Source organism: Vanacampus margaritifer, chromosome 9 (assembly GCF_051991255.1).
Source record: "Vanacampus margaritifer isolate UIUO_Vmar chromosome 9, RoL_Vmar_1.0, whole genome shotgun sequence".
NCBI classification, from domain to species: Eukaryota; Metazoa; Chordata; class Actinopteri; order Syngnathiformes; family Syngnathidae; genus Vanacampus; species Vanacampus margaritifer.
The window spans coordinates 15,843,840-15,871,514 of NC_135440.1; the positions used below are offsets into that span (position 1 = coordinate 15,843,840).

The 27,675-nt window shown below is 39.3% G+C and overlaps 3 protein-coding genes across 4 annotated transcripts; 1 reads left to right on the forward strand and 2 right to left on the reverse strand.

Annotated features, from left to right (window-relative positions):
• paqr7b (progestin and adipoQ receptor family member VII, b) lies at nt 1-10,334 on the reverse strand. The gene is made up of 2 exons (XM_077574748.1): nt 10,186-10,334; nt 1-4,700 (listed from the first exon to the last, which is right to left on the reverse strand). The coding sequence occupies exon 2, from the start codon at nt 4,692-4,694 to the stop codon at nt 3,636-3,638; it is 1,059 nt and encodes a 352-aa protein (XP_077430874.1). The 5' UTR covers nt 4,695-4,700; nt 10,186-10,334; the 3' UTR covers nt 1-3,635.
• On the forward strand, nt 9,937-27,189 carry serinc2l (serine incorporator 2, like). The gene is made up of 11 exons (XM_077574747.1): nt 9,937-10,391; nt 18,584-20,117; nt 20,826-20,987; nt 21,104-21,291; nt 22,323-22,402; nt 22,511-22,648; nt 22,748-22,917; nt 23,064-23,154; nt 24,981-25,128; nt 25,206-25,415; nt 25,757-27,189. The coding sequence occupies exons 2-11, from the start codon at nt 20,079-20,081 to the stop codon at nt 25,893-25,895; spliced, it is 1,365 nt and encodes a 454-aa protein (XP_077430873.1). The 5' UTR covers nt 9,937-10,391; nt 18,584-20,078; the 3' UTR covers nt 25,896-27,189.
• Nucleotides 13,756-18,039, reverse strand: LOC144057320 (stathmin-like). 2 transcript variants are annotated; one of them, XM_077574749.1, is made up of 7 exons: nt 17,917-18,039; nt 17,207-17,252; nt 16,464-16,636; nt 14,694-14,846; nt 14,459-14,611; nt 14,180-14,371; nt 13,756-14,111 (listed from the first exon to the last, which is right to left on the reverse strand). In XM_077574749.1, the coding sequence occupies exons 2-7, from the start codon at nt 17,220-17,222 to the stop codon at nt 14,073-14,075; spliced, it is 726 nt and encodes a 241-aa protein (XP_077430875.1). In that variant the 5' UTR covers nt 17,223-17,252; nt 17,917-18,039; the 3' UTR covers nt 13,756-14,072. The 2 variants fall into 2 exon arrangements, with proteins under 2 accessions (XP_077430875.1, XP_077430877.1); XM_077574751.1 differs by having other exon boundaries at nt 17,798-17,922.
• Nucleotides 27,190-27,675: the final 486 nt, after the last annotated feature.

Sequence of the window (27,675 nt, forward strand, 5' to 3'; positions counted from 1 at the left end):
TTGAGGTTAATGCAACACTTTACTTTTCTTAAACATTAGTACAGTCAGTCACACACACAGTCAAGAGGCAGAAGACATTCCGGTCTCTCTCACCCTGCTTTCTATAATGAAGGCAAACCTGGGTGGCATCATTAGAGGCTTTGTTAACACATTCACTTTTACACAGTACCGCCCATGTTCCAGTTCTTATTCTTTTTTTTCTTTTTTTTTTACAACATGCAATTTACATAATAGGTGACAATATGTCAATTGCAGCAGAAAATACTGCTCACAAATCTGCTCATTACTCAAAACACTGGTACAAAAACAATGTGACCTTCAATGGTAATTCCGTGGATTGTGTATTTTAATTCAAAATAAATAACTAGTTCAAACATATAAAATATTCCCATGTATGTCTTAGAGGCATCAAAAAAGAATTATCTTGTAGGTTGTATTTTTTTTTTTTTTTACCCCCCAGGTTACTCGATGTGTTAAAAATGTTAACACAAATAATAGAACACCACTATAACTGTATTTAAAAAATAAAATAAAAAAAACGTCATGCATGTAAACATAGCCAACGTGGTCAGCCACAGTATGTACAGTGTTGATTCGGGCAGTGCCTGACGGGTCAACTAATTCTCAGTTAAACCCACCATATGCGCTTCTTTCAAGACATCATTTAAGTCGTCTCTGGAATCGTCTTTCAGTAGTGCCATCAGTGTTGAAAAAACACATTCATTAAACACCATCAAGAGCAGAGTGCTGCGATGAATCAAGCTCATTTTCCGAGATTACATTTAACATTTTGCAAGCTAAAACATTATCAGTGAATCATATCTGCCAAAAACAAATGGATGCTTCAGAGCAACAGTGCACCAATACGAAAAAAACTAACAAATATTCATAGTGATCTCTCTATAAATCTGTTAAGCATGAAGACATGAAATGTTTGAAAGCACGAAGCGAGATGGAAATGCGCCGCATTCCTTCTGATAAAATAGGCATTCGTCTCCGAGTGCTGTTTGGCGCAGAGCAAAGTGATACATTTTCGGGAGGAACACGTAATGCTTACAGTGCAGGGAAAGCTGTCACACCATAACGTCCACATTATATCCAGATAGACATGCTAAGAGGCACGTACAATGTCATCATACGGAAAAAAAAGTAGAGCATTAGTGCACATACAAGCCTCAATGCCATGGAATGCGAAAAGGCAAAAGCTGAACTTTCAGCCCTTTGAGTATGAATTTGTTAGAGCAAAAAAACAGAACAGGAATCTCACAACACAAACATCGCCTTAAATGTAGCTTTTAAGAGGTACGACGTTTTGCTTCTGAAACAGGTTTTCTTGCTTATGTTTGGCCTGATGTACAATCGCCACCCAAAGTATTGGAACGGCAAGGTCAGTTACGTTGTCAGTTTTGCTGCATACTAACGACATTTGGGTTTCAGATGGAAAAATATCGGGAAAAAAGTTCAAAATTCCAGCTTTTATTTCATTATATTTACGTCATGATGGAATAAATTCTGAAGTCAACTAAATCAAGAGACGCTTCATCATGACCCAAAACACACTGCCAACAAAAACAAAGGACTTCAACAGGTGGAACGTCTTAGACTGGCCAAGTCAATCAGACCTTAACCCAATTGAGCATGCATTTTACCTCCAGAAGAGGCCGCTGATTAAGAAACCACCAGAAAGAACAAGAGCTGAAAGAGGCTGCAGGGTCGCTGGAGTTACCGTAATAACGTTTGTCCCGATACTTTTGCTCACTTGAGAAGTGGGTGGCTTCAAACAAAAGGTGATCTGTCCTAAGTTGTTTAATTAACACACCTAGATGTAAATATATAAAACATAAAAGCTGGAATTCTGAACTTTTGCCTCATACTCATCTTTTGATCTGACACGCAAATGCCGGACGTATACGTACATCAAAAACGAAGACTGTAACAGAAAATACAAAAAAAAACACATGGCAAGGGTACATTAAAAGAGTTAATATACTTTAAAATGTGTTGTTTGCAATAAATTATCATTGTGAGCCCGTTACTGTTTTTTTCTGTACAGCTGGAAAAAAAACGTGCATTTTTGGATCGGAAATACACTTTCAACTAAAAAAAAATACACAATTGCAGACAACCAACATGTGTCCGACCTTTACGATACATAAACGGGGGCCCAAAAAGTTCCGTAAGCAAAACAATCTAAGTTCCTTAAATCAGTCTCTTAGAATGACATTGAATCTCTGAGAAAAACAAATGTCATAAGCGCATGTTGAGACATCATATCGAGAACGGTTACAAGCGCACGCAAAGTCGACATGATCTAAATAAATGTGAAATATAATATGTGCGGCTGTGGGATTCGACTAACCCCTTGCTGACTAATAAACGGCCTGTAAACTGTTCACTGTAGTTTGGCAGGTTACACAAGGAAGAAGTCACTGTTACAAAATAATATATTACAGTAAAATTACTGGTCACTGTAGAGCAACTTGAGCTGTACAGTGCCTTGCTAAAGTGTTAGCCACCTTGAACTTTTTTTCAATTTAGATACATACCCAAGTGGGACACAATCGTGAAGTGGAACAAAATGCATACGCATTTTAAACGTCTTCTTTTTTTAACAACAGCTCAAAAGTACAGTGTGTAAAATGATTCACCCCCTTTTCGCTCAGTGCAGCCAACTGATTCCAGAATACAGTTGTTGACCTAAATGACTGATAGTCCACCTGCGTGTGATCTAGTCTCATTAAAAATGCACCTGCTCTGTGATGGTCTCAGAGGTCTGTTAAAAGAATATTGGGAAGCATCCAGGATCATTTAGACCAAGGAACATAAGAGGGGCAGGTCCAAAATAAAGTTGTGAAGAAGTTTAAAGCAGGATTAGGATATAAAAAGATTTGAAATGGAGAGAGTATCACAAAAAAAGTTTAAAATATTATATAAATTGTGTTCTAGTTGACTCTTCACAAAAACATCCAATTCTATATATTTATTTTATTAGGGCTGGGTATCGATTCTAATTTCCTCAATCGATTCGATTTAAGAGTTCAGTTGGATTAGATTTAAATTGTTCCCAATTTGATTCAATTCACTTCAATTCAATTTGATATTAACTCTGGAACGACAATTCTTCTTAAATATCAAGGACATGATAAAAACTCCACAAACAAATTCCAAATAAAATTTTGTGGATGTAGTAACTGGTTAAACAAATTAGTTTATTAGTGAAAGTAACACACAAGTGATACAATCGCTTAAGTGTTACACAAACATTGACGTTAGCAAGAATGCAATGAAAATATTTTCATAATTCAAATTCAATCATTGAAAATATAAATGGAAAACATTCTGAATTGTCTTCAAAGTGCAGTCAGGTCTTTCAAAATGTAAGAAAATACATTAAAATTCATGTGAACAGTAAATAAAGTAAGTTTTAAAAAAATGGCCTTTAAAATATTTTTTTCTTATGAATTTATGGGAAAAAGATATTAAAATAATTGATTCATGGCTTTGGAAAATCGAATCGATTGATTATTCGATAATTTTTTTTTAACCCAGCCCTAATATTTATGTTTTAATGTGGCAAAAGGTCAACAAGTTCAAAGGGGGGGCTAACACTTTCGCAAGGCACCGTAACTTTACATTTAAGTGTATTTTTCATGGAGAGAAGCATGCACGCGCTTGCGCACGTAAAAAGCCGTGAGAGCACTGCAGCAGGTGGTGAAGATAAAGAGCGCCACGGCGTCGTGAGCGAGGTCGCCGTGGAGTCGCTCGTAGAGCGGCCGGCGCTCGCTGAAGTCTATCCGCAGCGCTTCGATCTGCAGCAGCGTGCTGAACACGACAAACACGTGAAAGATCTGGTGGCCCTGCCCGATGAAGTCACACTTCCCCGGGAACCAGCTCTCCGGGTGGGGGCAGGAGAAAAAGTAGGCGCCGATGAGGAAAAAGAGCACTTGGTAGAGGTGGTAGACCACCACCAGGTCGGAGGAGCCGTCCTGGTAGCTGGCGTAGATGCGGTGAACCACGGGACTGATGTCCAAACAGTAAGCCAAGGCCGAGGGCACCACTTGGAAAAGCTTGTGGGTCAGCTTGGGCAGCTTGGGACTGGCGTATTTGCCGTAGCAGCAGCCGAAGCATGTGAGCCATGCCAGGAAAGCAGCGGAGGGTAGAAAGAGCCCTTGCACTCTGGCGTGCCACGCCTCTTCGATGGCGTAGTAGTAGTGCGTCAAGGCGCAGCCGTACTGGTAGACGGCCACGCCCACGTAGTCCAGGAAGTAGAAGGTGTAGTGAGAGAGCTCGGATTTGGCGGACAAGAGATGAGCCAGGGCGCTGAAGGAGAGGTAGGTGAAGGCGGTGAGGAGGATGATGAAGAGGGGCTGAGCGTGAGGGTCTCGCAAGAAATCCACCGTCTGCGAGACCTCCTGCCACTTCACCAAGATGATGAAGGCGGCCAGCAGATGGGTCCAAACGTTGATGGTTTCGTTGTGCCTTTGGAAGAGGGTGAGGAAGTAGTAGCGCCAGCTGTGGTCCGGCTGCCTGTAGCCGGTGAGGATGTGGCGCTCTTGGAAGACCCACGGAACGTCGGACACCTTGACGGTGCAAGGCAGCGTGGGGAAGGCCGACTCCAGCAGCTGAGGGATCTGACGCAGCTGCTGGGCGTTGATGAACAGGCGGCCGATCTGCTCCATCACCACCGTCGCCATGGGAAACTGCAGGCGGAGAGATGAGGGGGGGGGGGGGGGCACAGCGGGTTAGAAAGTGGCAAACTCTTAATTGTAACTAGACAAGGTGCAATTTCTGGAGAAATTGCGTGTGAATGCTGAGAGCTAAATACTTGCTCATTAACTGCCATTGACGGCTATAGACGTCAAAAATTCTATTTCTGGTTTAACATGTTTTGCCACTTTTGTTAACAAAAGTATAAAAACCTAGAATTTTGGGGGGTATTAGAACAGATATAAAATTTGTGATTAATCGTGAGTTATAGTCAAAATTGTAATCGCCCGACCCCTAATTTTTAATATTTTTTTCTTTTAAAAAAACATTATTAAAAATTTAAAAGATTATATTTATTTTTTTAAGAAAAGGTTATTAAAATTAAGGGCATCAGGCGATAAAAATTTGTAATCGTAATTAATCGCATGACTTCACTAGTTAACTCACGATTGATCACAAATTTTATATCTGTTCTAAATGTACAAAAACATCTAGGTTTTCATACTTGTTAACAAAAATTGAGAGAGAAAAAAAGTTAAACTAATAAAAATAGTTCAAATGAATTTTTGACGTCTATACCTGTCAATGGCAGAGAATGAGCTAATAAAGCTGAATGCTAATATTTGAATGCAAATGGGGGTAAATTTACATTGGGGGTAGCCGGGGGTTCTTATGCTACGTTCAGCTGGTCTTGCGCGTGTTTGTTTGCGGAATTTTCGAAAAGGATTTGTTTCGCTCCGCAATGGAGGAAGAGGAAATTCCATTTCGGTCGGTGGTGCTAACTTTATTATAGCATTGCTAGCTTGCCTCACACTTTGAAAATTAAACAAACAAACTCACCAGGTAAGCCAACATCCACGCTTCTTCCTCCAAGCAATCTCCTTTTTTGGCCCGCTCGCGGTACACGTAGCTCGCCGTATTGTACAGCTCCGCGAGCTAACCTCCATTGCTATGCTACACGCTCTGCAACCGCTTCCTGTGTTTTGTCTGTGACGTGGACTATCTCGACACCGATTAGCTGTCAATGATGCCATGGCGTCAAAAGTTCATTGCAACCAACGCCGGCGAAATGGCTAAATGATCGCCGGAAACGGCCCAAACACGCCGCCCGGCACGCCATCGCGCGAAGTCCATTGACTACAATGCAATCGCGCTGCCCGAAACGCCTCCCCGATTGTTGGTCTGAACGTAGCATTAGTCCTGTTACTTGCGTCTCCTCTAACCTCATGATCCAAAAGTGAGTGACGGCGAACTAATGTTAAGGCCTAGATACACCAATCCGACGTTGTGAGTCGGGCCAACGGCATGCGCCGTTTGATCGGTGTCTAAATTACTGTCGTAAAGTCGGATGGAGTTGGAACACGTCGGAGGGGCGTTTCCAGCAAATTCCACATGTTGGATCTAGCGAATCAGCACACGGGCAAGAAGAGGAAGTGAGGTATGTATGTATGTATTGTGTTACCATTTCCTGCTCGGACTCCTGACCGTGGTCGGGAGACACGGGGAGGATTTCCGTCCAGAGCCGGAGTCACCTCCGGGGGTCAATCCCGTTGCACGTCGCCAAAAGGAAGCAGCGGGAGACACAGGGTCGCACTGCAGTCTTCCTTTATTATGTTTTTGAGACACTTTTTATCTCCTCCGTCACGTACCCTGATCGCTCAACTCTCGCGTGCTGCACACAGTTTTCTTCCGCTCCTTTCTCACAGGCTTGTGCACCCCCCACCCCCCCCGTAACAATTGTTTACGTTTTGATATCCCTGTCACCGTAAAGAGGTTTCCGGTTGCCTTTAGGAATAATGACTACCGCCGCCGATGGTATGGAGGGGAATTACTTCTCGTGCATGCGCTGAAGTTACGTAATAGTCGGGGTCAGCGCGGTGTGTATTTACGTCATTTTTCTGCGCGACGTGCCGACGTCGGATTGGTGTATCTTGGCTTTGCATGCAGTATATCTGGTCGCGACATGTTTTTCTTTTCTTTTTTAATATTTAAATGAATATATAATTATAAATTTTCTTGAAAATTTGGGTGATGGCCAGTTTACTTGGGTGGCCCGCCCAAGTATTAACATGGTGTGGGAAACACTGGGACTCTTTCAGAAGGCCATCATGACTGTGAAAATCATATTAGGCTTATATGATTTTGCTCATCTGACATTTTAACTATAAATACATTTCTAATAAAGAACTGAGTTTGAAATCAGAAGTCCTGGAAATAAATAGTGACAACCAAACAGAAATGAATGACAGTAATCTATCATATACCGTTGCACACTCGCATAACTCAACACAAAAAATTATGTTCAACTGAATTCAATATGCTAATAAATTCACAAATTTTTACCATGTCATTGATTAAAATGGTAGACGGTGCGCAGCCATGCACATCAAAGTCTCAGTTCCTGACCACGAGGAACATGTTGGGGCAACCTACAACAGACCGCACTGTTTGCACCCAAGTAGTTGTAATGCATTTTAGCTTCAATTGTTTCAAGTAGCAATTAAAGTATTATTATTTATTATTATGCCCATCCATGGTGACTATAATTTCTGAAATATTACAGAATACAGATGAATAAAAAAAAAAATTAAAAAAAATTGTGTGCTAGTTATATATACATTTCCTGGACAAATCATTAGGTACACATGCACAGTCTAATGAGATCAACAATTAAAAACATTTACAAATATAATTAGCGAATGCACCAATACTGTGTTGTTATTGTAGTGTCACTTTAAGTTAGTCATAACTGCTGCTGTCACTTTAAGTACACTTTTAAGTAGACACTTTACAACAATAATACATTTTAATTACATCGTATAGCATATAATACTATTTTAATTTCTATTGTATCCTTATTTTATATTCAACCTTAGCATTTTCAGCTGCTGATTGTTGATTGATTGATTCTTGGTTTATGTAAATATATATATATATATATATATATATATATATATATATATATATATATATAATCCAGCCAGCAAACAAAATGTTGCTGCTGCTCAACCTGCCTGAAAGTCACAGTATATGTCAAGCTGGTACAGTTTCAACTGCCTAGCTCTGAAAATGTGCTCCTGAGCAAGCAGTTTTGAATTCTGCAAATTGAGACATTTACATAAAACCGCTACATTATCTACGCAATAATTGCCACCAAGTTTCTCCACCCATGACTTTGCTGCAGGGCTGTACATAGATGGATTTTTTTTTTAATTCATGATAAATATATAATAAAGTTCCTGTACAGCATGAATAAATTTCTTCTTTCATCCACTGTGCTGTAACAAGATGGCTAACTGTGGCGGCCATGTTGGCAGGGGCAACTTTTTCACCAAAAGTCATTCATGAGCACTGAAAATATGCCAGAACTTGCTCCTTTCTCAACCTTCATGAGGTTTATGATTTTGTTAAAAATATGTTTTTATTGTGGAAGCTTACTCCCAGTTCCCTAGTAGTAATTTACGGTGTTGTACGTATGTATGCAGCACAATAAATGTACAGGCATCTGTTTTTTTCTTCTTCTTTTTTTTGGCATGTAATGTTCTTGTGTGCAAAGAAGAAGCATTCACATTCACCGTTTTATGCTAGCATCCGCTGTCTGCTTTTATTTTGTACTGACTTCTAGAATTCTCTCTGACAATCACGGAAACCTCCGGTCCCTTGAGGCTACACTGCCATCTATTGGCCAGCATACATCACTACACTTAGCACTGTGACTTATCACCCTATTCAAGTTGCAAGCGGGGGACCTTTTACAGTGGGCATGCTGGAGTGACACATATCAGGCGAGAGCAGAAAAATTGGGGGTATTTTTATTATTAATTTTAATATTAAGTAATTATTGTTCTATACCACTGTGTAGGTATAAAATTAAAGCGGAAATAATCAGGACTGCGCGTTGTCAGATAAGCTGCTTTACTGCCAGCTTTTTTGCCATTCAAAAGGCGCACAAACAGAAACAACCTCTCGGAACTAACGCAACCTGATTATGCATTGCGCGTGCGTGAAACAAGCTGTCGGCTTTTCAGCTCTCCGCAAGGTAAACAGGACAAATTACACAGGAATTTATGCCTCCCACAGCCAACACAGGTGGAGATCGTTATCAGCCTTCTCCAGAGATTGCTGATTAGCTGATGATATGAATCACCTGTGTTGGCTGTGGGAGACATGGAAAACAGGCTGGATACCGGTCCCTGAGGACCAGGGTTGGGGACATCTGTATAGAGGACACATGATTTTATTTTATTTATTTAATTTTTTTATCATTACAACGAGCAGTCATAATAAGCGACTAATACGGCGCATGACTGTATTAGTCGCTTATTATGACCGCTCGTTGTAATGAAAAATATTAAAAGCTATGATTAGCATACCTCAACAGATGATATATAGCCTGTCATTGGAAAGCTGAGAACATTCTCTTTTTGATTATGCCAACACCACCTCATTTCTGAAATGTAGATCTCAGTTTCACTCATTTTGCTATGCCAGGTCATAAATACAATGACTAAGAAGTGAAAAACGGATGCTAGTAGTTTGTCTAGAAACTTTCTTATGCATTCTTAATTCACAACTCTATAGACACCATTGCCAATATCCAATTCTGAGCTAACAGACACCAGTTGGCACCATCGCTAGGCAGTCATTTTGGTTTACACTAATGAAAATAAATACATGAAAGCACAGAAATGCTATATCCGCACAATTGTAGTTCTACATATTCCTTAGTATTTTCATGTTTGAAGCAACTATCTTCAAATATGTATTGAGAAGCAAGTCTGAACTTAAAGGTTCTTTAGTGACAAAATCCAGTCAGCCACATGAGGTGGGTAATGTTTGTAGTGGACTTTACAGTATCAAGGTGTAGAATTTGGTTCCGATCCAAACTCTCATTTTTATGATGCAGCTAGTGAATTGGGATCTCATTAGATCAATGGCTGTTTATTACTAGCAGACCTGTTAAACAACACTGTCTCATGAATTTCCTGTGAATGCGTGCGCGTGTGTGTGTGTGTGTGCGTGCGTCCGTTTGAGTGGGAAGCGCGTACAGTAGTGAATGAGAGAAGATTACGTAACAATAAGCATCCGACGTCCACACCCTTTTCTCCTAACAAACGGTTGTGTACGTGCACGCCTTTGATTTCTAATAAAGAAAACGTGGTGTATAATAGACAGGAATGATGCATGCATCAGTGTTATACTGTGCAACGAGGCGGCCCTGTTGCACTCATCCTATTCTATTCGGCAAATCGTGCATCCGATAGACGCCCGCAAATTCAAAATACATTCTTTTTTTTCTTTTAATCTACAATTTATCACAGCAGGGAGGTCTAATTCGCGCGCATCCTACAACGGCGATAGGGCGTTTAGCGTGGATTTACTGAGATAACCATTCACTTGTGGGGTTTAGTGCTCGAGGCAGAAATCTTGCTTTTTATCATCCGAACCGGTGAAAGCAAGCTACAAAGACCCACATACCTGTAGATGGTGGTATCAATCCAAAGCCTTCGAATTTGCCGACGACGAAGGGCTAACAGCCTGATAAATTATTAAAAACATTGTGCGACGAGTTACACGGATGGAGGATGGCCGTGGCTGGAACGGTGCTTGGCGGTAGGGCGCAGACTCCAAGAGGATGTCAAGGTCTCCTGACAGACGGCTTTTACAACCAATCACAAGACAAGGTTAGGCCTCCTTTCGCAGTAATGTTCCATTTCCGCCAATGAGAGCTGCTGTCCGGATAATCGACCCACCGACAACACACCACAGGGACATTTCACCACAGGCATAATGATTTGTTGCATTTCGTTGACACATTTACATCATATGAGAAGGCATCAAGTGTACCAACTAATGTAATGTTAAAAGTCACTAATTAAATCGGACTTCATTGATTTTATGGGTTGGCATATCTGCCTCATATATTTCCAATCAGCTGCTATACTGGGGAGGTTGCAGCATTCCCATGTGCAGGTTGCATTTTAACCGTATGGGTTTTCTTTTTCTTTTTTTCTTTTTTTTTGAGAGAGAGCTCAGTATTGTTCATTCGGTAATTTTACCGATTCGACATGTCATCATCATTGCTCTCTCTCTTTTAATTAATCGTATTTGTTTGCGTGGGTTTTCTGTTGAAAGTAAGAAAAGACTCATGCTTTTTTTTTGTATTAACTGAACACTAAATTGCAACTGACAGTGATGACCAGTCCAGGGTGTACCTCTGCTCTCGCCCGAAGTTGGTGGGGACACAGAGAGGGCCCTAGGATGCCGTAAAGTGTTGAAGAATTGTTTTTAATTTATTAAAATATGCAGTTATTTACTTATTTTTAAAAGCGTCAAATGTTAAGAAAACACATTTCTGACAAAATCTTAATTATATATGTACAGTATAGAAATAGCTAAGGAGTGATCCCTGTGGAACTCCACTTAACCTTTAACTTTATTTTTTTTAATTACCACAAATTTTATTTTTTAAAAGTACCTACCAAAGTTCTGGAGTAAAGGTTGTGTGGGGAAAAAGTGCCTACTGCAAATATCCTTCAAGTTTTCAAAGTAGGTTTTAATAAGACTTGTCATGAAATTGTAACATAATGTTTACTCAACAAGAAATGTAACAAGCATGTCTGTTTGCCCTCTTGGTGACATTGAATGCCAACAAGATCTCGTTCTGTCATTCTTGTGCTTTGCATTCAATAACAACGTCTCTATTGTCTGCCTCAGTCAGACGTCAGCATTGTCCTCGCCCAAGTCAGGGAAACAGTTTTTCTGTTGACCTTGTGGATTTCTAAGCATTTAGGGTGACCAGTGACTTAACCATGAAAATAATGCATGCAGTGTGACTGGTTTGCAACAGGCAAAAGTGGAACATGGGCTGATAATGCTTCAGTGATCGTCCACAAGGTAAAACCACTAGCATATTAATACAAGTATGAGTCAATATCATAACTTGCCTTTCCTGTTCTTCTCATCACAATCATGTAGTCAATATGACATTGTAGCAAAATTATGTAACTGTGGCCAAACATTTGCTCACATACAAAGTCTCTGAAAATGTTTTCCCGTCAATTTATACGTTCTTTCAATGTATATATGTTTTGGTTGTTTGTTTTTATAATAGTTTCTTTACTTGGTTTTATTGAATAAAATCAGCCATTTTGCATTTCCCTGAAATTGCTGTCCAGTGTCCACCCTGTCAAGAGGTACAGTAATTGCCCCTTTAAAAAAAAAAAAAAACTCGTTTTCAATAATAATGATCATTTGAAGCTGAAACTGTGGATAGTTGCAGAGTAAATATTTACACTTATGTTTTGTATTTTTAATGTGCGTAGCTGGATGTTTAAGCGATAACACGTCCACTCTATCATAGTGGCGCATCTATTAAAATAAAGACCCTTCAGAAAACTGAAATATATTTGCTAAACAGTACAGTTAGCTTGCTAACTAAATTATTTTTGCTCAGTGAAGGTCCACATTTGCTCATTAAATGCTAACTTAGCCAAAAATGTCCACCCTGCCATTGTCCACTATGTCAGCAAGCCCAAATATTAGGCTGTTTGTATGTATATGTTTGCTTGTAGTCAATTTACATGTAAAAAAAAAAAAAAGTGTGGCAACAGAATAATTACCGGGAATATGAAGTGGAAATTTGGGCGTGAAATGGGCAAGTCAGAAACATTGACTCATCTTAAAAGTATGCATCAACCATTTATTACAACTAGACCTGCATCAGACATATCATTGACTTAACAGGCAACTGTAGTTTCCCTGGGACAAATTCAATGTATACACACCTTAAACTTGTGAGCACTTGCTAGATTTAAGTACTCAACGATGCTGTTTGGCAGGTTGGGTGTGAACAGTTCGCTTTTTCCAAACATGTATTCCGGACCATCGAATCAGATCTTCTGTAAATTGCTCACAAGGTGATCAGATTTTAACTGCGACTTCTTTCTTGATGCAGCATATGTGCAGAACAAGGTTTATGTGCTACCATTTCCTGCAATCCGAATAATCCTAAAAAAAATAAAAATAAATCTTACTACTAAAAGCTGTGCATGTCTGGACAGGGCTAGACTTTAACAAGACGGGTGTAACGCTATCATGTAGTTTCATTAAATGATGTAACTGACTTTCATGTTTCAATGTGATCCTTTTTTTTTTTTTTGGGGGGGGGGGGGCAATCACTCATTTATCTTCCTTTATCCCTCCCTCATCCCAGAAACAATTTTGTACGTTTTAAAGTCATAGTAAAAATGTATAATCATGCAGCATGCTCAGTAAAAACAACAGTGAAAATACTAGTAAAAGTTTTTCACAACACAAAAATCTAAACTTTCAACAACCTGAATTGTCACTACTTCACACTCCCTTAGACTCTGACCTTCCTTCTTTACACTCTGACGCCAGTTGCACATCACCTTGTTGTCTAAACACTACACACAATGTTCAGTTGTTGCACACACTTCTCAACCTACAACACATTCAGGTCTCTTGAGCAATTAGCTATCAGGACTGCAACATATAAATAAGTGCCTTGAGCCTCCTCCTCTGTTTGGTGAACAATAGAGAACCTTGAAGAGAGCAACCAGAGAAGGAGGCTCTAATTGTTAACATGGTTTGTGAAAACAATGCAATTACCCTAATACAAATAACTAAGTTTGTTTTATGAAAAAAAAAAAAAAAAAAAGTATGCTACAGTCATTTTTACAAAAGGAGAAATTTTATTTTCCAGTGTCATGTGTGTGCTCAGTGAATGGTACGCGTCTGTGTGTGTAGAAAATTCAAACATAAGTTCCATTTTGTGAACACCATGGTAAAGATTTGATGGCAAGAGTCTTATTGCAAAGAGAGTCAGGTTTAGCATTTTGTGTGTGCAATATTGAGAAAGCCGTTATTGTTTTGAGAAAAGTGTTGACAATTCTGAAAAACTGTAAAGGGAGCTAAATCCTCCCCTGTGCTTCTGCCACTAGGTGTCAGCAGTGTGAAACCATTGAGCTCAGGAGGAAAAAGAGCTCAGAGCTTAAAAAAACAAAAAAAAAAAGGACCACAATATTATGAAGTCATCTCAACTTTATTAGAGTGTGATTACAAAAAAAAAGGTGTTTAAAGGTACAAAAAGAAAGAGATGAACAGTACCTGCCACTTTAAATATAAAACGTATCAGAAGTGCTTAATATATGGCCCAGTTTACTAATTGAAATGCCCACCAATAGAAAAACAGTTAACACCAAACAATACAGTGTAATCGGCTGCCAACAGGAACTAGTTGCGTAAAAAGAGACACAAAATGCTAAGCAGGAACTATTACAATAAGTGTAATGCGAAGCTTATCTTTGAAACTGTGAAAACATCTTCTCTTCCATCTTCATTCACTCCTTTGTCTTCCTCAATTCCTCAATCTTCTTGTCCTGTTTCAAAACAAAATAAATATTTTTTTTTTTTAATGCCTCATTTTATCTGTAACACTATAGAGTACCTTATCCTTGAGTTTCTTATTGAGAGCAGCCAATCGCGCGTCGCGCTTGTCTTTGTTGGCCTCCATCTTCTGAAGGAGCTTCTCCTGAGTGGTCTTGCTGAAGTTGCAACAATCGTCCAAGGCCCTCTGGAGCACTTCTCGCTCGTGCTCTCGTTTGTCAGCCAACTGCTTCAGCACTTCAGCCTCGTGGCTCTTAACAAAGACAGAAGGCAGTGTTTGACATGGGTTCGACTTGAGATTTTGTTAATGTGAATCAATTTGTGTCGTTTGTGAACTCACTTTGTATCTGTCTTCTGCAGCAAGCATCTTCTGATTAAGCTTGTCCTGAGTGGTCTTGCTGAAGTTGCAGCCTTCATCCATTGCCCTCTGGAGCACTTCCTTCTCACGCTCTCTTTTTTCGGCGAGATTTTTCAGCACTTCAGCCTCGTGGATCTGGCAAAAAAACAAATTGCCTTTTTTTTTGTTCAACTTGTCCACTATTTAGTTGACGTATCCGCTTGTGTTGAGAAGATACCTTGTGTCTCTCTTGTGCAGTCACCATTCTTTGAGTCAGCTTCTCCAAAGTATTCTTGCTGAAGTTGGAGCATTCGTTTATGGCCCTCTGGATCACTTCCTTCTCATGCTCTCGTTTCTCCGCCAGGCTTTTCAGCAACTCGGCCTCATGGTTCTTAAAAAGACATACAAGATACCATCGAGTCCATCAAGTGCAAGGCAGGTGCTTGTTTTTACCTTCATTCGTGAATTTGTATTTTTACCACCATAACAATCCGTTTTTTTTAATACTGATTGCAAGACTTGTCTTCTTGTCTACCACTATGGAACGCACATTACCACCTGCGAACCTATAGAAATTCACTTTCAGAACAATTTATCTAAATTTCCATATTTTGAAAATTATTGTATTGAAACCCTTGGTAAATAGTACTTCATTTATATATGCTGGCAGAAAGAATAGTTTATACAATTTAGCATCTCTGCATTCCTGTACTTTAACTGCATTTACAGACGCGGGACTGAATTTCTTTATTGGGGATCGTCGATATTGGGCTTTTTGACGAATATCGGTATCACCCTTTTAACTCTTTGACTGCCAAAAACGTTAAATAACGTTTAGTAAAATCCTATGGAGGAGTGCCAAAGACGTTAAAAGACGTTTGTTTCTAAACAGAGGTGAAATTAACCATTTTCTATTGTTGATTACTGAAAAACGGAATAAGGTAGAAACAAACTTTTTTTTCTGATGAAAGATGAGAGTCCAATCTTTCATTTGGTAGTATGTGTGTTTCCATAGTCCAAACACATAATTTTATGTGGACCTTGAAAGATCAGTCAAAATGCTTAAATCGGTTGGCACCCACGGCATCCCTTTTCTGAAAACGTCTGGCAGTCAAAGAGTTAAAAAAATCTGATAGCCGATAAAAGGTCAATCTAAAACCATTGTAATCTCAGGGAACTATTTAAATTTTCAGTAAACTTTACAAGCGATGCTGCTGACCCTGGGCACGTTCTGAACAATTTGTTTTTGTTCGACATTAAAATAAAGAAATGTGAACGTTTAAGATATTTTCAAATTTGGGAAAAAATATTTATTGTAGAAAACTATAGAGAGCTTTGGTAACGGTAGACATCCTTGTTAATGTTTCCATTTAAATTTAAGATGTACTGATAACTTTGGGAACTTCCTGAATATTTTGTTAGAAATTTAAAAGGATGTCTTGTTTACCCCCACCCCAAAAAATAAAAATACATTATGTTCGAAAAGTGAAAAATTGTTCCATAAACATGCTTTAAGACGCATTACAAGTTAACAAAATCAAGATTGGCATTTTCTGGCTTTCGTATTTAAAAAAAAAGTTGACGCCAATATCCCCCCCCCCTTTTTTTTTTTTTTTACTGAAAATGAATATCGGCTCCAAATATCGGCATCCTTGATTACGAATAATCAACATTGGTATCAGCCCTGCAAATCGGTCTATCTCTATTCTTTATACTGTAAAGCCAGATGCATTATTTTGTTTTGTGGTATCAAAGTTACATAGAAATGATGGACATCGTGCAACTGTTTTTGCCCCCCTTTTACTTCATTTTTATTTTATAAAGTTTTCTTGAACAAAAACTGTGTGAATAAAAAAAATATTTGCATGTTATCCCAAATTAATAAAGAAATGTTGAGCAACCAATAAGCTGTAAAGTAATTCATCTTCATGCGATCATTTTCCCTTTAGTTGATCAATGTCGTCAAATGTCCATCCAGTTCTTTCAACCACTCATGTTGAAAAGATACCTTGCGTCTTTCTTCAGCGGCCTCCAGCTTCTTCATAATCTCATCCAGCGAGGTTTCCTTCTTGTTGACAGGGGACAATGGAAATTGCACCTTTGCATCAGGAGAGGTTGGTCCCAGGATGAGCTCAAAAGCGTGACCCGACGCACGCTTGTTCAGCTCCTTAACTTGGATGTCTGCAAAACCACAAGTTTTGGAGCTGACATCGATACAATTGCAATTCCTTGTGAAATTTAATTCCCTTTAATCGGACGCCTTGACTAGACAACTGGCTAAACTTCATTTAAGCTTCTCTTGACTAACCAATTAAATGAACTGCACTGCTGGAGAAGACAGAGCAGCCATTGATTCCAAAGGGGTTAACTTCGCTTTGGGCTATCATTCGTGGGTAACTGCTTCCCTAGAGAGGTCAAACGAAAACAATCTACTCAGCTGTGCCAAAGCAGCTTGTTTTTCTAGTTACAATAAAACCAATTACAGTGGTTAATTTTTAAGGAGTAAAGCTGGTTTTGGATTGTACATTTTTGCATGTGAAAAGCGTAACAGACCCACATGTGACTCTCTACTTTATACTTCAGGCTGCCGTTGAACTTCAGATATAAATTAACTTTGGACAGCTTTATTAGAGGGGGGGAAATCAAATTAATAATCAAAGGTTGCTGTAGATTTTGTACACTAAATATTCGTAAGAGGTAATGCTTTCAAATAAAAAGGCAGTGTAGCCCAATCCATTATGTTGCACTCACCTGCAATTTGTGCCATTTCAGACGAGAAATTGCCGATCTGGAACCACTGGTGAAAAAAATAAACACACAGAAATTAAAACAAGTCATACATATAAACTTTCTACAAGTTCTACTTTACAATAACGAGTCGTTCTTCATGGCCTTTGTGCAGGCGTAGCAGTGTGGCAAGTGTGCTCAAACATCATCAAAGACCTCGTGTTTTAACGGAAAGTCACGCATGCCTTAAGAGAAGTCTAGATTGTGGCCTACTGAATCCACGGCATAAACACAACAAAGTTTTAATATGACGACAAATTGATGTGGGAATGCCAAGACTTCTCAAATCGCTACAAGTCATAACATAGTCCTCCATTTCAACGACGCCCCCAACTTGTTTGCAGGATTGAGAAAAACAACGGTCGCTTGCAATTAAAAAGTGAGACTCGTTTTCACGAACACATGTGAACAATATTTGACTACAAGTTTGACCGATATGTAGTAAGCCGAGCGGATCGAATTAAAAAAAAATGGCGCTTTGGTCCAGGTGTTAACGTTCCAGTGTCATGTCTCGTGCACGGCAGCCATTCCAACACGGTCCATTCCATACGTTACCTGAAGTTGACTTGGTTTTAAAAGTCGCAAACTTTGCCAGTATATCCTTGCAGCCTCTCAACACAACAAGCGAGCGGTCTGAAAGCTTATTTTAACGGCCAAGTATTGTTCTCGCCTACCTGTGTTATTTTGAAGTGCTCCCAAGGACGATCTCCTTTCAAGTTATTGTCTGTGTTCAACCCGCCAAATGAGCAGCCCCGCGCACAGAATCGGATTCGTGACGTTGGCTCAGCTCTTAACGTTGATTGGTCCAAATCCACCAATCAGTGAGCTGTGACGTTGTAATAAACATCAACGTTGGCGAAGGCACGTCACAGGAAAAAAAAAAAAACACTTCTAAACTTTTAACCACAAAATGAAACGCTTTCACTTTTTCCACAGGCCTGACATCACCTGTTGTAACAAAACATCACCTGTTGTAACAAAACTGTGATAGAAAGGAGATGGTAAAGATCTTAATTATTGATTTAGCCTTACGTTTGCGTTCTAATTAATAAGAATAACACATTTGTTTAGCTGCCTTTTGCTTTAGCCCTCATAAGTACATAGTCCATCCACGAAGAGATATTACTACAGGTGATGATAGTTGAAAATAATTTGCATTAAACTTTCATTCATAACCTAAATTACAATAATGGTCCAATCAAATTTTAGTCTGTATGTGCTGCCATGTCAATATAATATTTGCAGGGCCTTCAGAATCAGTAGGTCTTATAATCTCTATAACTTTATATTAGCTATGGGAGTGTTCCTTTAACCAATCAGATTTCAAATTCATCCTTGCAGGGGCAGATGACTGACCCTGGAGGACATCAACATTTTTTCATCAGGTTGGTCAGAGCAAGCCAAGCCACTTTGACTAGAAAAACAGGTCTGTAGCAATCTACATTACATTTATAATCAGCATCTCTGGTGAATATTTTATTTTAGTATTATCCATAGTATTTGATAAATATGGAACTCATCCAGTTGGCGTTTGTGGTGTGTGTTCTACTAGGTTTTTGTATCAGTTTCTTGAAGTCTTGAGGTCCAAATCTGCAGCCTCAGGCCGCCACTGATATGTCCTTCTTTCAGTTTGTATTACATATAAGCATAGAGTATTGTGAATGCTCACTGTAGCATACTGCATAATGTATGTCATAAATAGATTGTGCAGGAACTGCTGTATGCAGACAAAGTTGGCACCTTTAAAATGACAAATTTTGGGAATGTGAAAATATATAACTAAAGCAATCAGTATGAATTTGATCGTCTTCCCCTTCTTCCAATCAAAGTCACATCGCAACCATGTGGAAAAGATTAATTATCTTTAGCGATTATCCTGTGGTGACCCTCACAAATGTATTGTTTACAATAGCTTCAAAATGCATAGTTTATCAAAATTACATATATTATGAACATGACTAATAGTTTTGGTTTTGGGTTTTTTAAATTAGGGAAGCACATTGCATAAGAGACAGCAGATGATTGCCATCTTGGCGCTCACTGCTAACATAGACAGCAGTGACAATTTTCTGCATTCTCCCTTGCAATCAAAGGCCCAATTCTCTGGTCGTCTGAAAAATTATCCTGAGCGAGTGTCTTATAGTGTGTAATGTGTTAAGAGTGATTTTTTTCTCCCCTTCCCAATCTGCATGGGAAATGATCTGGCTGACAATAGTAAATATATTTAACGTGTTCAATATCACAAATCAAGACGTGTTAACGACCGATTGGTGTGAGAAAAGTAATTCACCAGCCACTATGGGGAAGTTTGCGTGTGGTGACATTATTAAAAAAATAAATAGGAAAGCTGAGTACTTGTAAAATTAGCACACACGTGGGTTAATATTACTGTTTTGATTTAAATAACCAAATAAAAGTAAATTTACTATCTATATTCGATTAAGTGTGGAGCCCTTCTACAGTTTAACAAAGTATATGGGTTGGCAAATATGGGGACATAATTACAAAATAAATGGGAAAGCATAGCACTCATACAATTAGGGCACAAGTGAGTGAGTACTACTGTTTACATTTAAATAAATACAAAAATGAAAATCAATTTATTACGAATAGAGAGGTCTTGTATCACACTAAAAACATTTGCTTTTCATTGGAGGTATATTACCAGTTAATTTAATCTTCACACCAGTAGGTGGCGACTTTTTACTGAACGGTGAACACTTTTCTGCCTTCCTCCAGATAGACACAAAAACAACAATCACCCTGTTTGTCTTCAGACAGCTGTACACGGAAGGCGGCGAGAATATCCAGCTAACCGCAACATTTTGACGTCATCATGGGAGCCTGTATGGCACTATGTTCTTTAGCCAGCTGTGTAAGTATTTCCTTTCAATTTTGTAGTCTTTCTTGAATGTTTTAGCCCAAATTCAATCGAGGCTTTAGAACAACACACGACGCCACCGAAAAACGACTAACATTCGTTTGTGCTGTGAGCACTGAGTTTTGAAATAATGGGTATGTATGTATCTAACAAAATAATTAATATGGGTTAATTTCAGATTTTTATTTAGAAAAAAATAAACGCCGATCTGACTTCTCATGTTTTCCAGGAAGTTAGCTTAACAAGCTAGCTGTCGTCGACCATCAATTTGTAAGATTATGAGATCATATTTAAGACTTTATAATATCGGTTTTGACCAGTACGTTATTAAGAATTTAGCTCCATAGACCTGTTTTATTTACGGTTTAAAAAAAAATCATAATTTTCTTGAACGACGATAATAATTGAGAAATACTTGTAAAACGCCCTTCTGACCAATGACCAACAGGTGGCGAGCTCAGCGGTTATAAAATGACGTCTTCGTTATATTCACGTCAAACTATTCGTCATCACGTTAAACTGTCAATCTATTTAGCGTTACGGTATGCCCAGGTTTTACAGAAATTAGCAGCACCTTGTTTTATGTCATTACTAATGCAATTGCTTCTATGCAAGCTTTACTGTATTTTGGTTGACTATTGACGTGAAATGTCCAAAAAATAATAATAATTCTTCCACTTGATGTTTTCTGCAAACTCACAGGCTTCCTGTCTGTGTGGCTCCGCACCATGTCTGCTGTGTGGCTGCTGTCCCTCGTCCAATAACTCCACTGTCACACGGCTGGTTTTCAGCTTCTTTTTGCTCCTGGGGACCTTCGTGTCAGCCATCATGATCCTTCCCGGAATGGAAACGCAGCTGCGCAAAGTGAGAGCCGTTGTTGGAACACAATTATTCTTGGCTTTCGACTGATATTCCTGACCTGTTTTGGGGTATTTTGCTCTTTGAGACAGATTGTTGATTTGATTTTTGGATTTTTCCAGATTCCAGGATTTTGCTTGGGTGGAAGTACTATACCTGGCATTGAAAACCAGTTCAACTGTGATGTCATCGTGGGCTACAAATCTGTCTATCGCATTTGCTTTGCCATGACCTGCTTTTTCTTTCTTTTCTTCATCATCATGATTCGTGTCAGGAGCAGCAAAGACCCGCGTGCGTCCATTCAAAATGGGTAAATGTTGCAGCTGTATTCTACTCATATCACATGACTAACTAGTTCAATGCCAGACGTTTTCAGTCGTTAGAACCCCTAGATGGCCAGCCATTTAACAGCATTTTTTCTTTTCTTTTTTTCGAGACCCACAAAATGCTATGGTCTATGATTATTTATATATTGAAACGATCAAATAAAGGAAACCACTCTTCTTTCACCAAGAACAAAAAAAAGTTTGATTCTACTTTTAACATACTGTATCTAAATTTTACAGAATGAAAGTGAAAGCAGACCCCTTTTCACTTAGTTTGGAGGGAAAAAAAGCTTTGTGTAAACAAAAGTCTCAAGCAGAACAGTGACTTTAATGTTAATATTTTTGCTTTTGTGACACCTCAAACGTATGAACAGAGGTTTCACTCTAAAAAAATTGATAGTAAAATAGTAATCTATTTAGTGATACACAAGCACTCTATACCAGAATGGCATGTCAGCTGTTAGTTGCTGGTCACAAGACAACCTTGTCATCCTCAACACATTCCCAAGATCGTTGTACTTTGATTCCTTTATGACACATACTTGTTTTAACTTTCATAACACATACTCGGTGAATTATATGTTCCATGTTGGTGTTGGAGCTTCTGCTTCAGATTGTCTGACTAAAAGTCTGTTGAGTGCTGCTGCACGCCATGACAGTAAACCCCTCCTCCTTCCACTGTAAACAGCCGGTAAAAAAGAAATGACTTTCAATTCAAATGTTGCATCGCTACCCTTTGTTGGCGGTTTGGCCACTCCTTAAGCGCTGAGAATTTAGAGAACATCACAAGTCTTCTTAAAAAAAAATGGAACGAATGACAAAAGTCATCCTTAGCACTGATTGGTTGATTCTAATGAGCAACTTAAAAGTCGTTCTTGGCTGTTAATGAGTTAAATGTGCATGTCATGTTTTTTTGTTTGTTTTAGAACTATATCAAATGTTTACAATAGACTAGCAGTGTGGTAAAATGTGAGTTTGCACCATTGATTGTGTGTTTTAACTGTTTATTTTTCAGTTTCTGGTTCTTTAAATTTCTGATCCTTGTTGGAATTACAGTGGGAGCCTTTTTCATCTCAGATCCAACATTCAATACAGGTGCAAACAAAATTCCTTTCTTTAGTAACAGTCTCCTTTTCGAGAGGATGATGTATTTTTTAAACAGTTAATTGTGTTTTTATCAGCTGTTTGTTTCTTGCTTCACAGTTTGGTACTATTTTGGACTAGTGGGCTCGCTCTTATTTATTATCATTCAGCTCATTCTCCTCATCGACTTTGCCCACTCCTGGAACAAATCGTGGGTAGAAAATGCTGAAAATAATGACAACAAGTGCTGGTATGCAGGTAAAGCAATTCAATGACTCATTACTTTCCCTGACATGGATCAAGCGCTGTAAATGTTCCATAAACATGAATTGACCCACATTTTCATGTGATTCCCAGGCCTGCTGTCTTTCACCTTCCTGAACTACGCCCTGGCTTTCACCGCTGTCGTGTTGTTTTATGTTTACTACACGCAGCCGGACGACTGCACAGAGCACAAAGTTATCATCAGCCTCAACCTTATCTTCTGTGTTATCGTCTCTATTGTCTCCATCCTGCCCAAAGTTCAGGTAACTCATTTCTAAAAACATATCCTCATTTATTTATTTTTGTCCAGCTAAATCTTTTATCTCTAAGCACAACCTAAAGTGTCTGTCCAATTTTTTTGTCCAAATCTTTAATATAGAGTTAATATTGACTCGTGTGTTGCTTGCAGGAAGCCCAACCTTACTCTGGCCTGCTGCAGGCTTCTCTCATCTCTCTCTACACAATGTACGTCACTTGGTCCGCACTGACCAACAATCCAAGTGAGTCTCATACACTTGTTGCCAAGTTAAGTTCAGTGGTTTCCTGGCCGTTTCTGATACTCAACAGTAGACTCCCCTCCTAATGGTTGTATATGTTTGTAAAGCTCTGGAAATTGTTCAGCAGGCTGAAGATGAAAATTCTAAAGCAAGGATAATCAATTAATGGTGTCATTAAGTCATGACCGAATTACATGAATGGAAATACTCGTTACATGTGCTATGTGCAATTTCAAAACTCGAGGAACTGAGGGATAAAACAGAAATATTGTTTTACAAAAGTAAATTAGGCCTGATTGGGCTTTTCTGCATTCCGAGAAGAAACCTGAGAGCTGCTTATATTGGGGTTAATAAAATAAGACTTCACAATCTAAATAAATAGAGCTTTAAAAAAAAAAATAGAACATATAGACAAAACTGCAGAGAACAGTTGCAGTTACAGAATTGCTGTTGTGACTTCAGCTTGGGTCCCATTGGTGGTGCCACGCCAAGTCACTCATGATACTTTTTCGAATGCCCTTCCTAACGCAACCCGTCTATTTTTTATTTTATTTGAGATTGGGATGAGTAGTGGTTCGGTACCAGATTACACCACCAGTAAGCGTTTATAAAAGTTCATAAAATAAATATCAAAAGTATAAATATCATGTGCTTTATACAGTATCACGTATGTTGGGTTTCTTTGTGATTTTATGTCCAAAATGAATGTCAGAAAATCCACATTTTAAATTCCCTGGCACTTATTACTGCTTGCCATCAACACAAACTTGCAGTAATGTCGGGTTTGTGAGGTTAAATCCTTTGGAACCATAGATTATTGCAGTGGCCATGGCATATTTGAATGTCTAAACCAATAAAAACGCATAATTTTAATGATGTCAACACTTCTGGTTCATGATTGGATCCTAGCTAAGCAATCACAATCGCAAGTTGATTTGCATGATGTTCATGTTCAGAATGTTACGTATAAGCTTGGTAAGTTTACAACACGTTACAGCCACACTATCCTGCCGTCCATTATAACAAATAAAAACATGAGATAACCCCACACAAAAAATTCCATGTTGTTCTTATGTGTGACAATAGTCAAAATCAGTAAATAAAAATAAAAAGCCCAGCAGAAAAAAATGCGGATCTGAAGGGGTCAAGAGGTTTACAGTGACACTTTCCTTTTTTTTTTTTTTTTTTTTTTTTTTACCTGGTAGGGAGTTTGTAGCTGTATGGACTCCTTTTGTGCCATTTAAAAAGGTTGAATCCTTCATGCATTATTTGATGTCATAGTGCAAATACTGTAGTTATGTCAAAAGTCAAGTCACTTTTTTTGTACGAATTTGTTCTATGTGCTGCCACTGGTCTAAACACGGGTCTGATTAATGGTGTGTTTGTGGAATAAGCCATTTTTCCGGTCTTGGTCACATGACTCACATAAGTGGAGCCCGTGGGCACTTTTTGTGTCAGTTCAAGTTGACGGCAGGTGGCAGTGCTCCATAAAATGTCCGCCTTCTTGTTTTTATGGAAAGGGCTGGATTAGTCTTCTTAATTCCTATTCCACCAAAGCAATATTAAACAGAATATTGCTATATATAGTCACTATATTATAACGCTTGTTTAGACTAGTGGGGCATATTGTACCGGTGTGTGTGTATATAGTATTGCAAAGAGAATTTTTGATTTGACTTCTGCTTTGATTTGACTTCTGCTTTAATATGCCTTCTTGAACCGGAGCTGACTATAAAGCCCATAAATGCAGTCCTGCAGATTCATGAGGTAGCACCATGTGTGTTTGTCACAATTCTCTAATCCATTGCGTGTGTGATCTGATATCTTAGATCGCAAGTGTAACCCCAGCCTATTGAGTCTAGTGTCAAATGTCAGCACCCCCGCACCCACTGAGACCACACCAGGCCACTTGCAGTGGTGGGATGCTCAGAGCATTGTTGGCTTGCTCATCTTTTTCTTCTGCACCCTCTACGCCAGGTATGTGTCTCCAGGAAGTCTGTGTTTTGTTACCTTTTCTTATATCCGACCCTCCGTTTTCTCCCCTTGTGCTCCAGTATTCGTTCATCCAGCAACACTCAGGTCAACAAGCTGCTGCAAACGGAGGAAAGCGCCGGCGAGGCCGCAGCGAGCTTTGTGGGAGAGGACGGCGTGCGCAGGGCCGTCGACAATGAGGAGGACGGGGTGACTTACAACTACTCTGCTTTCCACTTTCACCTGGCTCTGGCGTCACTATACATCATGATGACGCTCACCAACTGGTACCTGTAAGTATGATTTGCCAACAGATGGACTTAGAATTGCCTATAGTGATAGTTTAAAGTGTAAATATACCACAAACTATGATCCTAAAACACTATAATGTTATTTCAAAAATGGAACAATACTCAAACTATGTAAATTGTGAGAAGGTGATGCCACATTTTACAACCAAGAGAACTGTACCTAAAACGTTGTCCACCAGAGGGCGCTCAAGCAGCTTGGTTTGGAAAAGCATTCCAATTTCAGATAAAATGCCTCCTAGGACTCCACTATGCTTATGTAATAAATGTGTTTACGCATAAATGTTGTAACTTGTTTCACTTAACGGCGCTTTTACCTCTCACAGACCCGACACCAGCACCCAAGCCATGCGGAGCAGCATGCCGGCCGTGTGGTTGAAGGTTTGCTCCAGCTGGCTGGGTCTCAGCCTGTATCTGTGGACCCTTGTCGCCCCTCTCATCTTCCCTGACAGAGATTTCAACTGAGCAGCAGGTCTTTTCTTTTCATTTTCAAGGCTGGCTCTTGCCATTTAAAGGGCAGCAAGCCGCAAATGGAGTAGAAATAATACAAGAAATGTGTTGAAATGTTGTTTTTGCCTTTGGCATTCTACTTGTTTGGTGATGCTGTGTGATAATCAAGTGCAAATATTAATGGGCCAGGTTAATGTGAGCTTGAGCCACAAAAAGTTATTCTATTTACCCATCACTCGCCTTGTTTGGTTTCATCCTTTGACTGTGAGCTGTTATCTTCCTGCTGAACTTTCGTTACCGGGCTGTCACTTTCGCAAGACCACAAATGTTTCATTTTTCGATGTCATGCTGAAGACCAGAAACGGCAGACTTCCTGTTAAGCACGTCTGGGTTTCCCTCCCTTTTGATTATTTCGAGGCCTATTTCAATGCTGGGGGCAATGTGGGGAAACCTCCTTTGGAGCCCCCGCGAGAGAGGAGTGCAAAAACGAGATAAGAATAAAAATGGCACACCCCGCAGATGGTTGACGAGGGTTTCCTTTTGCATGTGGCCTGTACACGCGCATGCTTGCACAGCCAGAGAAGTAACAAACCACATCTCCGATCTTTGTGGTCTGGTCAAGGTCATACTTCCCTGATGCAACACCTTCGCCATGTCTGACTGTGTCTGGCTTTGTACAGCCACGTGCAACCATCTGCACCTGCATAGCGCCAGGCACGTGACGTGCGCGGGGGGCTCCCCGTGTTCATGCATATGTCATCATTTCGAAAGAATTTAGAATTCACGCTGTAATGCGCAAAACTATCAAACTCGTTTGAAAACGTGCCCTTGCTGTGATGTGGGTTGCTGGTGCTTTCAAAGTAATTGATGTCATTATGTTGTGGTTAGGATACATTTCACTATGAATGAAGTGTTTTTTTCCCCCCTCAAAATCTAAACGTGTAGTCTGGTGTATGCAAAATGGTTTATTCCAGCAATTATTTTGCCCAATTGAAGACATTTTGTCTTGTTTAAAAAAAATCTGAAATATTTTTTTTTATATTGTACAGTTTTACAATCATCACCTGACTTAAGTGCGTTATCAAAGCCGAATCGCCAGTGTTTTTTTATTTTTTATTATTATTTTAAAAAAGATGGACAAATTCCAAATATTAAGTGCCTTCTTGTTCTCATTTCATTAACAACAGTTAATGCTGTTGGATGCTTATCGCTGTGTAAACATGGTGAGAGGTCAGCTATTACATATAACACAAAAGCTCATGTACGTTATATATGTTGATTTTATTACAAATTAAACACTTTGACTCACTCTCTTTTGTGGTGACGTAGCATTCATTTCATAAGAACACCGTCGGGGTGTAGCTTTTGTTTACATCCACTTCTGGTCCACCAGTGATTCATCCATGGGTGCAACTGATTGCACTGAAAGTGTCCTTATCTGTGCTGCTAATGTGTTTGCTTTTAGAATTGCATTGAGGTCATGCTGTACAACGTTTGGGGCGCGTGGTGGTTACATCATCATGTGACTTGCATGTTCTGGTGCTAATATTCAGACCTGTACATTGCAATTCCTCAGTTTATTATTGAAACACTGCTTATTAGCTGAAAACTGGTTATATTCAAAGTGTTGACTCAAGTCAAACCAATTCTGTTTTTATGCATCCCAACTAGTCTAAACATGGTCATTTGTGTAATATGAGTAAAGCGGCAAAATCCACTCGTTTTTGTCAATCTCATTGGGCGGCCATTTTGCCTCTTGCTGTCGACTGAAAATGACATCACAGTCACCTGTTTT